The 13,802-nt window shown below is 35.0% G+C and overlaps 1 protein-coding gene across 1 annotated transcript in view; it reads left to right on the forward strand.

Annotated features, from left to right (window-relative positions):
* The first annotated feature begins 2,450 nt into the window (after positions 1-2,450).
* The window catches only part of LOC128641110 (calcium-activated chloride channel regulator 1-like), an 83,658-nt gene continuing 72,306 nt past the window's right edge, over positions 2,451-13,802 (forward strand). Inside the window, exons 1-2 of the mRNA XM_053693685.1 lie at positions 2,451-2,609; positions 12,870-13,010. Coding sequence (XP_053549660.1) covers positions 2,451-2,609; positions 12,870-13,010 — 300 coding nt within the window. The remainder of the gene's footprint in view (positions 2,610-12,869; positions 13,011-13,802) is intronic.

A 13,802-nucleotide genomic window follows, 5' to 3' on the forward strand; every position in this document is an offset into this window, starting at 1 on the left:
TTAGTTTATTCTAATTCTACAGGTAAGTTTTAATTTATTTAAAGATAGGGATGTTGTAATTTTAATTTAAAGTTAAGGGGTTGTTAGGTTTATGGTTAATAGCTTAATTTATTTTTTTGTGATGTGGGGGGCTGACGGTTTATGGATTAATAGGTTTAGTTAGTGGTGGTGATGTGGGAGGCCAGAGGTTTAGGGGTTAATAATTTATTTATGTTGCGGCGGTGTTGGGGAGCGGCGGGATAGGGGTTAATAACTTTATTTATGTTGCAGCGTTGTCGGGGAGTGGCGGGATAGGGGTTAATAAGTTTATTTAGGTTGCAGCAGTGTCGGGGAGCGGCGGGTTAGGGGTTAAACATTTTACTATAGTGGCGGCGTTTAGTGAAATGGTATAAATAAAGTTGAGAAAAAGCCAAATAGACGCGAGATCGATGACTGCTAGTTAACAACAGTCTGATGCTCATCGCCCCATACTTGGTGCGCATGTTTTTGACGGCTTTTTTTATAAATAAGGAGAGCATATTGAGATCCACGGCCGCAATGTTTGGCGAAGTTAGGCAAGCGTATTGATGCCGGCAAATGCAACATAGTTGACGCTTTGATAAATATTCCCCAGAATGGGAAACGATTAAATTCCAGACACAATTCCAATTGTAATACACTTTATAAAGACAAAAACACTGTATTTGACAATCCCGACCATGCGAGTGTGAAATAGATATAATAACAGAACAATATTGCTACACAGCATTTCTTGATGTTTCGGCCATGATTGCAGATCTCTATAATGGTACAGGATATCATGTATGAAATACATATGCATGTAAATGTATGTCCTGTTTACTGCAGACTATGCAATGGTGATGAATAGAGCTTTTTGTTTTTTTGATCATTTCTTCAAAAACATACCAGAAAAATAGAACAAAAAGTAAATATACAAATAGTTAATAACAATACATTTCAAATTATTAACCATAAAATTAAACAAAAAGCATATGCAGTATTCTTCTTGATTCTACCTAATGCAGAAAAAAAAGGAAAAGAAAAACATTTGCAACCACACCTGGTACAGTCCATCACATAAATGATTAGTGCATCCCAACATTCTAGTAAGAAGAGAAAAAAAGAAGAAAATAAAAATTCCACTCCCTCGTGACCATCATACAAGTAAAAAACAAAAGAAAAGCACACACAGACTTGTGTCATAATACCTCAAAATATCTTAACCTTCAGAACATAATTGCTACACAGCTTATCTTGATGTTGAGGTCATAATCCTGTGGATATCAGTAGCAGTACAGGATATCATGTATTAAATACATAGACGTGTACATTTATTGTGTTTTCTGCAGATTATGTATTAGCAATGAATAGAGCTTTAATTATTCTAGACCATGAGGCCGATTATAAAGCACCGTATGGTGCCTAATACATCTGTTTCCACGCAAACCTTCAGGCTCGCCGGAAATAGCAGTTAAGAAGCAGCGGTCTTAAGACCGCTGCTCCTTAACTGGTCTGCTGCCTCTGAGTGGTGGACAGAAATCAACCTGATCAGATACGATCGGGTTCATTAACAACCCCTGCTATCGGCCAATTGGCCACGAATCTGCACTGGGCGGCATTGCACAAGCAGTTCACCAGAACCGCTTGTGCAATGCTAAATGCCAACAGCATATGCTGTCGGCATTCAGTGATGTCTGTCGAACATGATCCGCTAAGCGGATCATGTCGGACAGACATATGATAAATCAGCCCCATTATCTCTAAAATTTAATTTTGTGCCATTTTATAGTCTTTCACATAAACAAAATAATAGAATTATTCCAAATTGTCTGTGAATACTTGAGAATACCTAAAAGTTAGTGTCAATTGCCTTTAGGTGTTGAATTAAGTGTAAAATGCTTTTAAAGTATTGAAAAAATAGATGTGATCACCAAGAACTTTTCAGATTCATGCAAAAATAGAGATTTTTAAGCCAGTCGAAAACACTTTTTCAGCTCCGAGAAACATTAAAAAATCTGCAAATGTAATTGCCGCAAAATGAAAAATGTGTTTTTCTTTTGCTGAAAACACACAGAAAAGCAAATTGTCAATTAGACTGTGATTAAGGCCTAGAACGGGGGCGTCTTAGTATGGGCACAATTTCTTAGAGAATCTCACAAGCTTAGAGACCATTCGATTATCAGGCCCTTGGTATATTTACTGCAACGAAGATTGTAGAAGAAACAAAATCCCCCATGGTCAGTGATTTGTTTCAGTAATGACACATCTGTTGTCTTGGCAGTGTTGTAAATAAGCATTAATATCTAGATCACAAAGCAATGAATATCTACAATATCTGTTGTCAAAGTCCACCAAAGTATTGATAAGGATTGAATGCTATGGTATATATCTATATATATATATACATCTGTAGGCAGAACACACAAGCAAAAGTAGGGACATCTTACACCATGGGTCTACAGAAAATTTTTGTGTTCCTTTTTTTATTTATTATGTGTTATAGAGCTAACAGTTCTATGGTGAAACTTGTGATTGGTGGATATGAGGATATTGTGATTGCAATAAATCCAACTGTAACTGAGAATGTCAAGATTATTGAAAACATTCAGGTAAGAAAACACTCATATAAACACAAGCACAAAATAACACAAATACAAAATAGCGCACAATAGACATTTAAATACATACATGCATCGATACACAAATAGCACACATAAATACACACACATACACATTTACGCAGGCATATACAGTCTTATGCATATGTAAAAACACTCCCTATGCATTTGCTCACACATATACAAGTGCACACTCACAGACACACATGCATGTATATGCACAAACATACTGTATAGATACACGCTCACTCAAACATACTCACACACAATAATGCATGGACACAAATTCAGTCACACTCAGACACACCTGCAAATGCATGCAGACAAACATACTCATACACTGACACATCTGCATATGCATGTACACAAACATGCTCACACAGAGACACACCTGTATATGCAGTCACACAAAAATACTACTTACACATTGACATACAGACATATGCCTACACAAAAACATTCTTACAGACACTTCTGCATGTGCATTCACACAAGCATACTCACTCACAGACACACCCACATATACATACACACAAACATACTCACACACAGACATACCCACATATACATACAGACAAACATACTCACACACAGACATACCCACATATACATACACACAAACATACTCACTAACAGACACACCCGCATATACATACACACAAACATACTCACACACAGACATACCCACATTTACATACACACAAACATACTCACACACAGACATACCCACATATACATACACACAAACATACTTACTCACAGACATACCCACATATACATACACACAAAGATACTCACACACAGACATACCCACATATACATCCACACATAGATACTCACACACAGACATACCCACATATTACATACACACAAACATACTCACACACAGACATACCCACATATGCCTACACAAAAACATTCTTACCAACAGATACATCTGGTTATGCATTCACACAAAAATATTTACGCATAGACACACCGTCAACATATACAAACATATTCTCAGAGATACACCTGCATATGCATTCACACAAACATATTCACAAATAGACACTTACACTGTGCTGTATGTATATATATATATATATATATATATATATATATACAGTACTGTGCAAAGTCTTAGGCCACCATAGATGTGTTATTTGACCATATATAACTTTCTCAGTCTCTTTATTAGAATACAACCAGACAATATAGGATATTTGTATGCAGTATTAAAAAACTGGGGGAAAAATCAGAAAAAACTGCTTCTATAGGCTAAACTGTAAAATGTTTAGTGTGACCTCCCCTTACACTTGACTTGAGCAATAGCAGGAACCTTGATCTTGTAAACCTTAATGGAATTAAACCCTCATTAATGGTATTACCAAGATCTGTATTTGTTCTTCTATTTCATGTCAAAATGTCTGCTGTGAAAAATGTCTATTACACGAGGTTTGTGCAAGACATGCTTGAGCATTTCATACACATATGGAATGAGTTTCATTCATTGGAAGCTTGCTAATATTCCTGGTAAAATATTTTATAAATAAATAAATAATAAGACCAACTTTCAATCACATCATTCCATTCAAAATGCCAAAGATCACAGAATTTGACAGACATAAAATCATACTTTTTTGCATCAGTAAAAGGGTCTGTCCTGGTTTGGGGCTGCATTTCTTCCAGTGGTATTGGCGATATTGTCCAAATTGATGGGATCATGAATGCTGAAAAGTACAGACAGGCTTTAATTCATTATGCCATTCCTTTTTTGGGAATTGGGAATGGTTTTTATTTTTCAGCATGATAACAATCTCAAGCACACTGCTAATGCAGTGAAATTATATTTGGAGACAAAACAGCTGATAAAACATTGACAGTCTTGGACTGGCCTCCACAGAGTCCAGCCTTGAATATTATAGTAGCAGTATGGGATCAACTGGACAGAGAAAGAAATAAATGACAACCTAAATCTAAAGAAGAACTCTGGGAAGTGCTGAAAGAAGCCTGGTATAATAAACCAGAAGATTACTTCAGAAAACTTCAGGACAGTCTCCCCAAAAGATTTCAAGATGTGCTTAGTGCCAAGGGAGGTCGCCCTAATACTGACTATAGCCTGAAGAAGCCATTTTGTTCTGAAAATTGTGTTGTTTTTTTTTATATTTTCTGTTTGTACATTAATAAAGAGACTGAAAAATAAATATGGATGGTCATTAAAACTTTGCTTTAACAACAAATGTAATAATGGCCGAAGACTTTTGCACAGTACTGTATATGTATAGATAGATAGATAGATAGATAGATAAATAGATATAGATATAAAACGTATTCCCCCATAGACTTCAATGGAGTGCGAAAAGTGGAAAAAAACCTACCTTACTGGCACATAAATCCGACCGTGTTTAACCAAGTGTGCTAACCCAACATAAAATATTAATATTTCACATTCAAATTTTCTTTTCATTGAAGAATATGTTCTATTTACTCAAAAATACATATTTATATATATATATATATATATATATATATATATAAATATATATACAGTATATGTATACTACCTATATATCTATATGATTATATATAGGTACAAATATATACAGATATATATATGTATGTATGAATATCTTTTTAAAAATACTTAGAACTTATTCCCCTATGTAAAGAACATTGTAATGCGGAATATTTACAGTATATACATAGTTAACGCTTTATTAAATATGAATATTGCATAAATATGATTTTGCGTGTTTTCAGCTACTTAACTGCAATGGGCTCCAATGCACTTAAACCTGAATCGGCAAATGGTTTAACATAGAGATACATACATATACATGTCTAAAGATGTACGTATAAATATACTGTATATGTATAGAGGTGTGTACATATCTGTTTATTTGTTTATGTATCATATATATATAGAAATAAATATTTCATAATAAAAAGTACCTTATTTTCCAGGTGAAGAACATAGGAATTTCGCATTTCTCAATTTAGATCTTAACGCAGTTAATATTATTTCAAATACTACATATAAAATATTACTAAAAATTAATATAAATTAAAAATTAATAAACATACTGTAAACTTTTCTAAATAATCCATAGAATATATCTATATATTTTATAGTATTTTTATTATTTTTTAATTATTTATATTAATTTAAATCAATATTTTATATGTAGGATTTCAATAACGCACCTTAAGAATCATAAGTTATTATCTGCGCTAACCCGACTGCGTAAAGATCTAAATTGAGAAACCAGATATTCAAAACGCATATTTTACATTCCTATGTTCTTAACAAAGAAAATAATGTACTTTAACTATTAAATATACAGTATATTTCAATATATATCTGATACTTAAATACATAAATGCATTAATACACATATATACAGGGAGTGCAGAATTATTAGGCAAATGAGTATTTTGACCACATCATCCTCTTTATGCATGTTGTCTTACTCCAAGCTGTATAGGCTCGAAAGCCTACTACCAATTAAGCATATTAGGTGATGTGCATCTCTGTAATGAGAAGGGGTGTGGTCTAATGACATCAACACCCTATATCAGGTGTGCATAATTATTAGGCAACTTCCTTTCCTTTGGCAAAATGGGTCAAAAGAAGGACTTGACAGGCTCAGAAAAGTCAAAAATAGTGAGATATCTTGCAGAGGGATGCAGCACTCTTAAAATTGCAAAGCTTCTGAAGCGTGATCATCGAACAATCAAGCGTTTCATTCAAAATAGTCAACAGGGTCGCAAGAAGCGTGTGGAAAAACCAAGGGGCAAAATAACTGCCCATGAACTGAGAAAAGTCAAGCGTGCAGCTGCCAAGATGCCACTTGCCACCAGTTTGGCCATATTTCAGAGCTGCAACATCACTGGAGTGCCCAAAAGCACAAGGTGTGCAATACTCAGAGACATGGCCAAGGTAAGAAAGGCTGAAAGACGACCACCACTGAACAAGACACACAAGCTGAAACGTCAAGACTGGGCCAAGAAATATCTCAAGACTGATTTTTCTAAGGTTTTATGGACTGATGAAATTAGAGTGAGTCTTGATGGGCCAGATGGATGGGCCCGTGGCTGGATTGGTAAAGGGCAGAGAGCTCCAGTCCGACTCAGACGCCAGCAAGGTGGAGGTGGAGTGCTGGTTTGGGCTGGTATCATCAAAGATGAGCTTGTGGGGCCTTTTGGGTTGAGGATGGAGTCAAGCTCAACTCCCAGTCCTACTGCTAGTTTCTGGAAGACACCTTCTTCAAGCAGTGGTACAGGAAGAAGTCTGCATCCTTCAAGAAAAACATGATTTTCATGCAGGACAATGCTCCATCACACGCGTCAAAGTACTCCACAGCGTGGCTGGCAAGAAAGGGTATAAAAGAAGAAAATCTAATGACATGGCCTCCTTGTTCACCTGATCTGAACCCCCTTGAGAACCTGTGGTCCATCATCAAATGTGAGATTTACAAGGAGGGAAAACAGTACTCCTCTCTGAACAGTGTCTGGGAGGCCGTGGTTGCTGCTGCACGCAATGTTGATGGTGAACAGATCAAAACACTGACAGAATCCATGGATGTCAGGCTTTTGAGTGTCCTTGCAAAGAAAGGTGGCTATATTGGTCACTGATTTGTTTTTGTTTTGTTTTTGAATGTCAGAAATGTATATTTGTGAATGTTGAGATGTTATATTGGTTTCACTGGTAAAAATAAATAATTGAAATGGGTATATATTTGTTTTTTGTTAAGTTGCCTAATAATTATGCACAGTAATAGTCACCTGCACACACAGATATCCCCCTAAAATAGCTATAACTAAAAACAAACTAAAAACTACTTCCAAAACTATTCAGCTTTGATATTAATGAGTTTTTTGGGTTCATTGAGAACATGGTTGTTGTTCAATAATAATTAATCCTCAAAAATACAACTTGCCTAATAATTCTGCACTCCCTGTATATTTATACACATACATATAGATCTTTACACATGTATATCTATGTATCTCTATGTTAAAGCCGTTAGCCTTCCTTTTTTTTCTAGCACCTGAGACCTCTGGCAGATTTATTAAGCAGCGGATGCTGCAATCTACCCACTAAGTTTCCGGCTTGCCGGAGACAGAAGTTAAAGGGACATAAAACCCAATTTTTTTCTTTCATGATTTAGATAGAACATCAAATTTTAAACAAGTTTCTAATTTACTTCTATTATCATATTTTCTTCATTTTCTTGTTATCCTTATTTGAAAAGCAGAAATGTAAGCTCAAGAGTGTGCACGTGTCTGCAGCACTATATAGCAGCAGTTTTGCAACAATGTTATACATTAGTAAGAGCACTAGATGGCAGCAGTTTTATAATAATGTTATACATTAGCAAGAGCACTAGATGGCAGTAGTTTTATAACAATGTTATACATTAGCAAGAGCACTAGTTGGCAGTAGTTTTATAACAATGTTATACATTAGCAAGAGCACTAGATGGCAGTAGTTTTATAACAATGTTATACATTAGCAAGAGCACTAGATGGCAGCAGTTTTATAATAATGTTATACATTAGCAAGAGCATTAGATGGTAGCAGTTTTATAACAATGTTATACATTAGCAAGAGCACTAGATAGCAGCAGTTTTATAACAATGTTATACATTAGCAAGAGCACTAGTTGGCAGCAGTTTTATAACAATGTTATACATTAGCAAGAGCACTAGATAGCAGCAGTTTTATAACAATGTTATACATTAGCAAGAGCACTAGATGGCAGCAGTTTTATAACAATGTTATACATTAGCAAGAGCACTAGATGGCAGCAGTTTTATAATAATGTTATACATTAGCAAGACCACTAGATGGCAGTAGTTTTATAATAATGTTATACATTAGCAAGACCACTAGATAGCAGCAGTTTTATAATAATGTTATACATTAGCAAGACCACTAGATAGCAGCAGTTTTATAATAATGTTTTACATTAGCAAGAGCACTAGTTGGCAGCAGTTTTATAACAATGTTATACATTAGCAAGAGCACTAGATAGCAGCAGTTTTATAACAATGTTATACATTAACAAGAGCACTAGATGGCAGCAGTTTTATAACAATGTTATACATTAGCAAGAGCACTAGATGGCAGCAGTTTTATAATAATGTTATACATTAGCAAGACCACTAGATGGCAGTAGTTTTATAACAATGTTATACATTAGCAAGAGCACTAGATGGCAGCAGTTTTATAACAATGTTATACATTAGCAAGAGCACTAGATGGCAGCACTATTTCCTGTCATGTAGGGCTTCAGGCATGTGCACGCTACCTACCTAGGTATCTCTTCAACAAAGAATAACATGAGAATGAAAAAAGATTGATAATAGAAGTAAATTGGAAACTTTTTAAAAATTGTATTCTCTATCTGAATAATAAAAGACATTTTTTAGGTTTAATGTCTCTTAAAGAAGCAGTGATGTCGGGCAGACATGATTCGCCACAGCGAATCATGTCCGCCAGCATTTGGTAAATCGGCCCCCTAATATCTTTGAGGTTTTATAACTTTTGTGTGCAGTATTTTTTTAAAAATAATTTTTATTAGACGGAGTTATTATGAGTGTAACTATACTTTATTAAGTTTTTTTTTGTGTGTGTTTTGCAACTTTTATGTTTTGCGATACAGTTAACCAGAGCTCTAAGTCGCGGTAATCATTCTAGCATAAATCGCAATTGCGGTCAAGTGATTGCGTTTACTTTCAACTCGTAATACCAGCAGTAAGCCTGATGAGCATAAACACCCGCGGTAAAGACCTTATTGCTCGGACACAAATCTTTGCGCCCCACTCAAACAAATTAAAATCCCAAAATACAATTTAGCAAAAATTAAGCTAAATAAAACAGTATTAATATTACCAGTCTCTTTCACTAATGTGGTTCAAATGTTAGATAAAAGTAAAGCTTAATAAAGGAACATTTATTATGAGAAATAAATGAGTATCTGTGCATATTGAAAAAGTTATATAAAAAAAATATAATTTACACGCAAGCAAAACGTTCTATAAAATAAAAAGGCGAAATAACAGAAACCGGTAACTTTACCTGAAGTTTTATAGTTTTCTGTTGCCAGGGAAATGGAATTAGGAAATACACAGTTTCCCATGTAAAATGACAAAGTTATATTGTTGAAATCAAAGTTACAGTATATAAACCTAATTCTAACATTAGATTTCTTAACCAAACCTCTTTCCAGCGAGGGCCAGGGAAGTTCCCACTCCTCTCTTTTATGACCTGTCATAAAGCTCTGAATTTATAAAACACCTTATAACTTCAGTTATAACTTCTTATTCTTATATACAGATAGAGTTAAGGCTAGTCAGAGGTGAAACTAGTATATCTGGAAACAAACCTTTATCACATATATGACACTGGATAATAAAAATATGACAACAATGTCCTATTTGATACCAAATATGACACTGTTGTCATATTTTTATTATCCAGTGTCATATATGTGATAAAAATGTGTTTCCAGATATACTAGTGTCACCTCTGACTGACCTCAGCTCTCTCTGGGTAGAGGGCACTTGTTTTTATCATGTCTCTGCTGACGTCTTGGTATCATAAAAATCACTCTAGGTGTACAGTCTTAATTATAAAAAAAAAGTATTTGCATTGTTTTAACAAAAACAAAATTAAGTTTAAGTGACTCCCTTATAAAGTTGATCGAACTTTACTTTTTTAAACCTCTGGTAAAGTCTTCTCAACTTTTGTAACAGTAGATTTTTTGAAAGAAACAGTTGACTTAAAGGGATATGAAACCAAAATATTTTCTTTTGTGATTCAGACACAAGGGTAGATTTACCATTGTGCGGACGGACATGATCCACTGTAGCGATCATGTCCTCCGCACATCAATAAAAGCCGACAGCATACGCTGTCGGCATTTATCATTGCACAAGCAGTTCTGGTGATAATAATAAATCGGCCCCTAAGAGAGCAAAAAAAAAATGATAATGGAAGTAAATTAGAAAATTGTGTAAAATGTAATGCTGAATCATGAAAGAAACATTTTGGGTTTCATTTCCCTTTAAACTAAGTTAAAGCAGTAAAATTTTACTGAATTCAGTTGACTGCTTCTAGCCCAAATATTTTCTGGGTAGATGGCTTTTACTAGATAGACCCAAAAGTGTGAGAGTTATCATTAACTTCCAGAAGTGAATTCATTATCTAGATAAGAAAATAGATATCCAGTTTTATTCCACAGGAGAAACATTATCATGTTTGTATTTCCCACCATGCACCTTAGATGCTGCCTCACTTGCATGTTCTAAATAAGTATTTGCTTTTTTCTATAGAAAGAAACAATCTTAGTATATTTTCTATACTATAATTGCGTTTGTAATGTTCGTCGCCGTTGGCAGTTGCGCACGCATCCTCAATGGAATCTTGGCCGCGCGAGGACAAAAAAATTACCGCTCGCATCAAGTATTAAAAAAAAAAAAAAAAACGCCCGCACGAAGTATAACAGAATAAAAACGAACCTCCTACATGAAGTATTAACACATACACCACAAACCCCAACATCGCAAAATAATAAAGTAATTAACCCATTAATCCCTTAGCCGTCAACCACCCACATCGCAATAAACCTATTTACCCTATTAACCCCTAAACCGCAAAACCCCCACATCGCAATAGACCTAATTAACCTATTAACTCCTTAAACCGCCAAAACCAACAACGCAAATAACTAATAAAATTACTAAGCTTCCTAACCTAACACCCCCTAAACTAACACCCCCTAAATTAAAGCAAATTAACTAAACTAAAAATTACTAAAGTTACAAAAAATAAAAAAGCTAAGATTACATCCAATGAAGAGGAACCTCCACGCCGCCGCGGAGCACCGCAGCAAAAATCGCCACCAAGGACCATCGCCGCCAAGGACCATCACTGCCTCCAAGGATCAAACATCTAGATACACCGCTCCGTGCCGCCTTCGCTGTGGATGAAGATGATGGACCCGTCTGGAAGATCTTCTCTGCCGGACTTCAGAACCTGTGAGTATCTATTTGGGGCTTTAGTGTTAGTTTTTTTTTTACTTTTTATGTTTGTTTTTTTGTTTGTTTTTTTTTTACTTTTTTTGGGCAATTGTAAAAGAGCTAAATGCCCTTTTAATGGCAATGCCCATCCAAATGCCTTTTTCAAGGTAATGGGTAGTTTAGGTTTTTTATTTTGGGGGTTTTGGTGGGTGGGGGAATTTTACTGTTAGAGGGGACTTGGTGTATTTTGGATGTAAAAGAGCTTATTATCTTGGGGCAATACCCTGCAAAAAGCCCTTTTAAGGGCTACTGGTAGTTTATTCTTAGATTAGGGGGTGTTTTAATTTTGGTGATCTTTTTATTTTCATATGGATTAGGTTTAATTTTTTTTAAATGTGGTTATTTGATTTTTCATTTTCTGTAATGTTAGTCTTTTTTATTTTTTTGTAAATTTAGCTTTTTCTTTGGCTATATATATTTTTTTGAGGCTAAGGGGCCTATCTATCAAGCTCCGTACGGAGCTTGAGGGACCACTGCTCCATAACCCTGTTCGCCTGCTCTGATGAGGCAGACAGGAATCACCGCAATTCAACTCGGTCGAGTACGATCGGGTTGGTTGACACCCCCCTGCTGGTGGACGATTGGCCGCGAGTCTGCAGGGGGCGGCATTGCACCAGCAGCTCTTGTGAGCTGCTGGTGCAATGCTGAATACGGAGAGCGTATTGCTCTCCGCATTCAGCGATGTCTGTCGGACCTGATCCGCACTGTCGGATCAGGTCCGACAGACATTTCATAAATAGGCCCCAATATCTGTAGTTCATTATATAGAAAATATTTTTGATATATTTAAGACAGTAGTTCATTAAACCTATTGTATTTCTACATCTGTAGCTTAAATATTTAGATAAAAGAAGAGTTACAAAATAGGTTGTTTCTATATCTGTAGATTAAAAAATAATTAGACTGCACTTTGGCCAGGCTTATCGACTAGTACAGGGGTCAGCAACCTTCGGCTCCCAGATGTTTTGTAACTACATTTCCCATGATGCTCAGATAGCCTAAAGAGTGTCTCAGCATCGTGGGAAATGTAGTTCCAAAACATCTGGGAGCCGAAGGTTGCTGACCCCTGGACTAGTATGTTATAATTTGTAATGTTGTCAAATGCATTTATTTTTATTTTATGCTTTAAGTTTCCACCTGTGACCAATATGTTTTAATTTATCTCTTTTTTTTCCATTGAAGGAAATGGTGAATGAAGCCACAGGTTATCTATATAAAGCTACAAAACAAAGACTCTTCATTAGAAATGTAAAAATACTAATTCCTTTGACTTGGACAAAACGTTCCAACTACACAAAAACTAAAACAGAAACATATGACAAGGTAAGATTTCAAGGAATATGTCTAAATCCTCTTAATGATGGGATACATAACATCATATTTATATTAAAGAAATTTAAACATTTTTATGGTTGATTAAATGGACAGTAAATATCTTGAGATCTTTAGTTATGTGTAATAAAACAAATCTGCAATATATTTTCATTATTATTTTTGCCGCTTTTCAATTTAATTTTGTTTTCTACATTTTAGAGCTTAAATGTACCCTGCTGATTTCTCAAGGTGACCCTGCTACATATCTTTCCCTAATTTGCTTTCTCAAAAACCAACTGAAAAACAATCTATTATATACTAACATTATTAAGCCCAGATTGACTCCTCCAAATAAGCAAAACTGTGGGTGGATATTTTTTTATTGATAAACAATTACAGTAAAAAGGATGTAAAAATTTTTTTAAATCATTGAGACTTGGCTGATATGTTTTTCTTTAACAACACAAAAGAAGGGTCTTGTAATAACAAGGTGCCTACTGTTCGTTAAAGTATAAAAATGTGTAAGTTTGTGTGTGGTGTGTGTATTATTGCGTAGAGATGTGCAGCCAAGAAATTTTCTTTTCAGGCAAAATTTTCTTTCTGAATATTTAGGGAAATTTGTTTCCCCAAATATTCAGTGGCTGTATAATTTTGTAATTATATTGTTTACAATGAAACAAATACTGAATTTTAGTTCAACATTTAATCCTAAAAACGTTAATCAGACAGAAATATGCCGCATGTGCGTGTCAAACAGCTTCACCAAGAATGAGTTAATAAAGTTCTACAGGGTACTCACAT

The sequence above is a fragment of the Bombina bombina genome, chromosome 10, assembly GCF_027579735.1.
Source record: "Bombina bombina isolate aBomBom1 chromosome 10, aBomBom1.pri, whole genome shotgun sequence".
Lineage (NCBI taxonomy): Eukaryota > Metazoa > Chordata > Amphibia > Anura > Bombinatoridae > Bombina > Bombina bombina.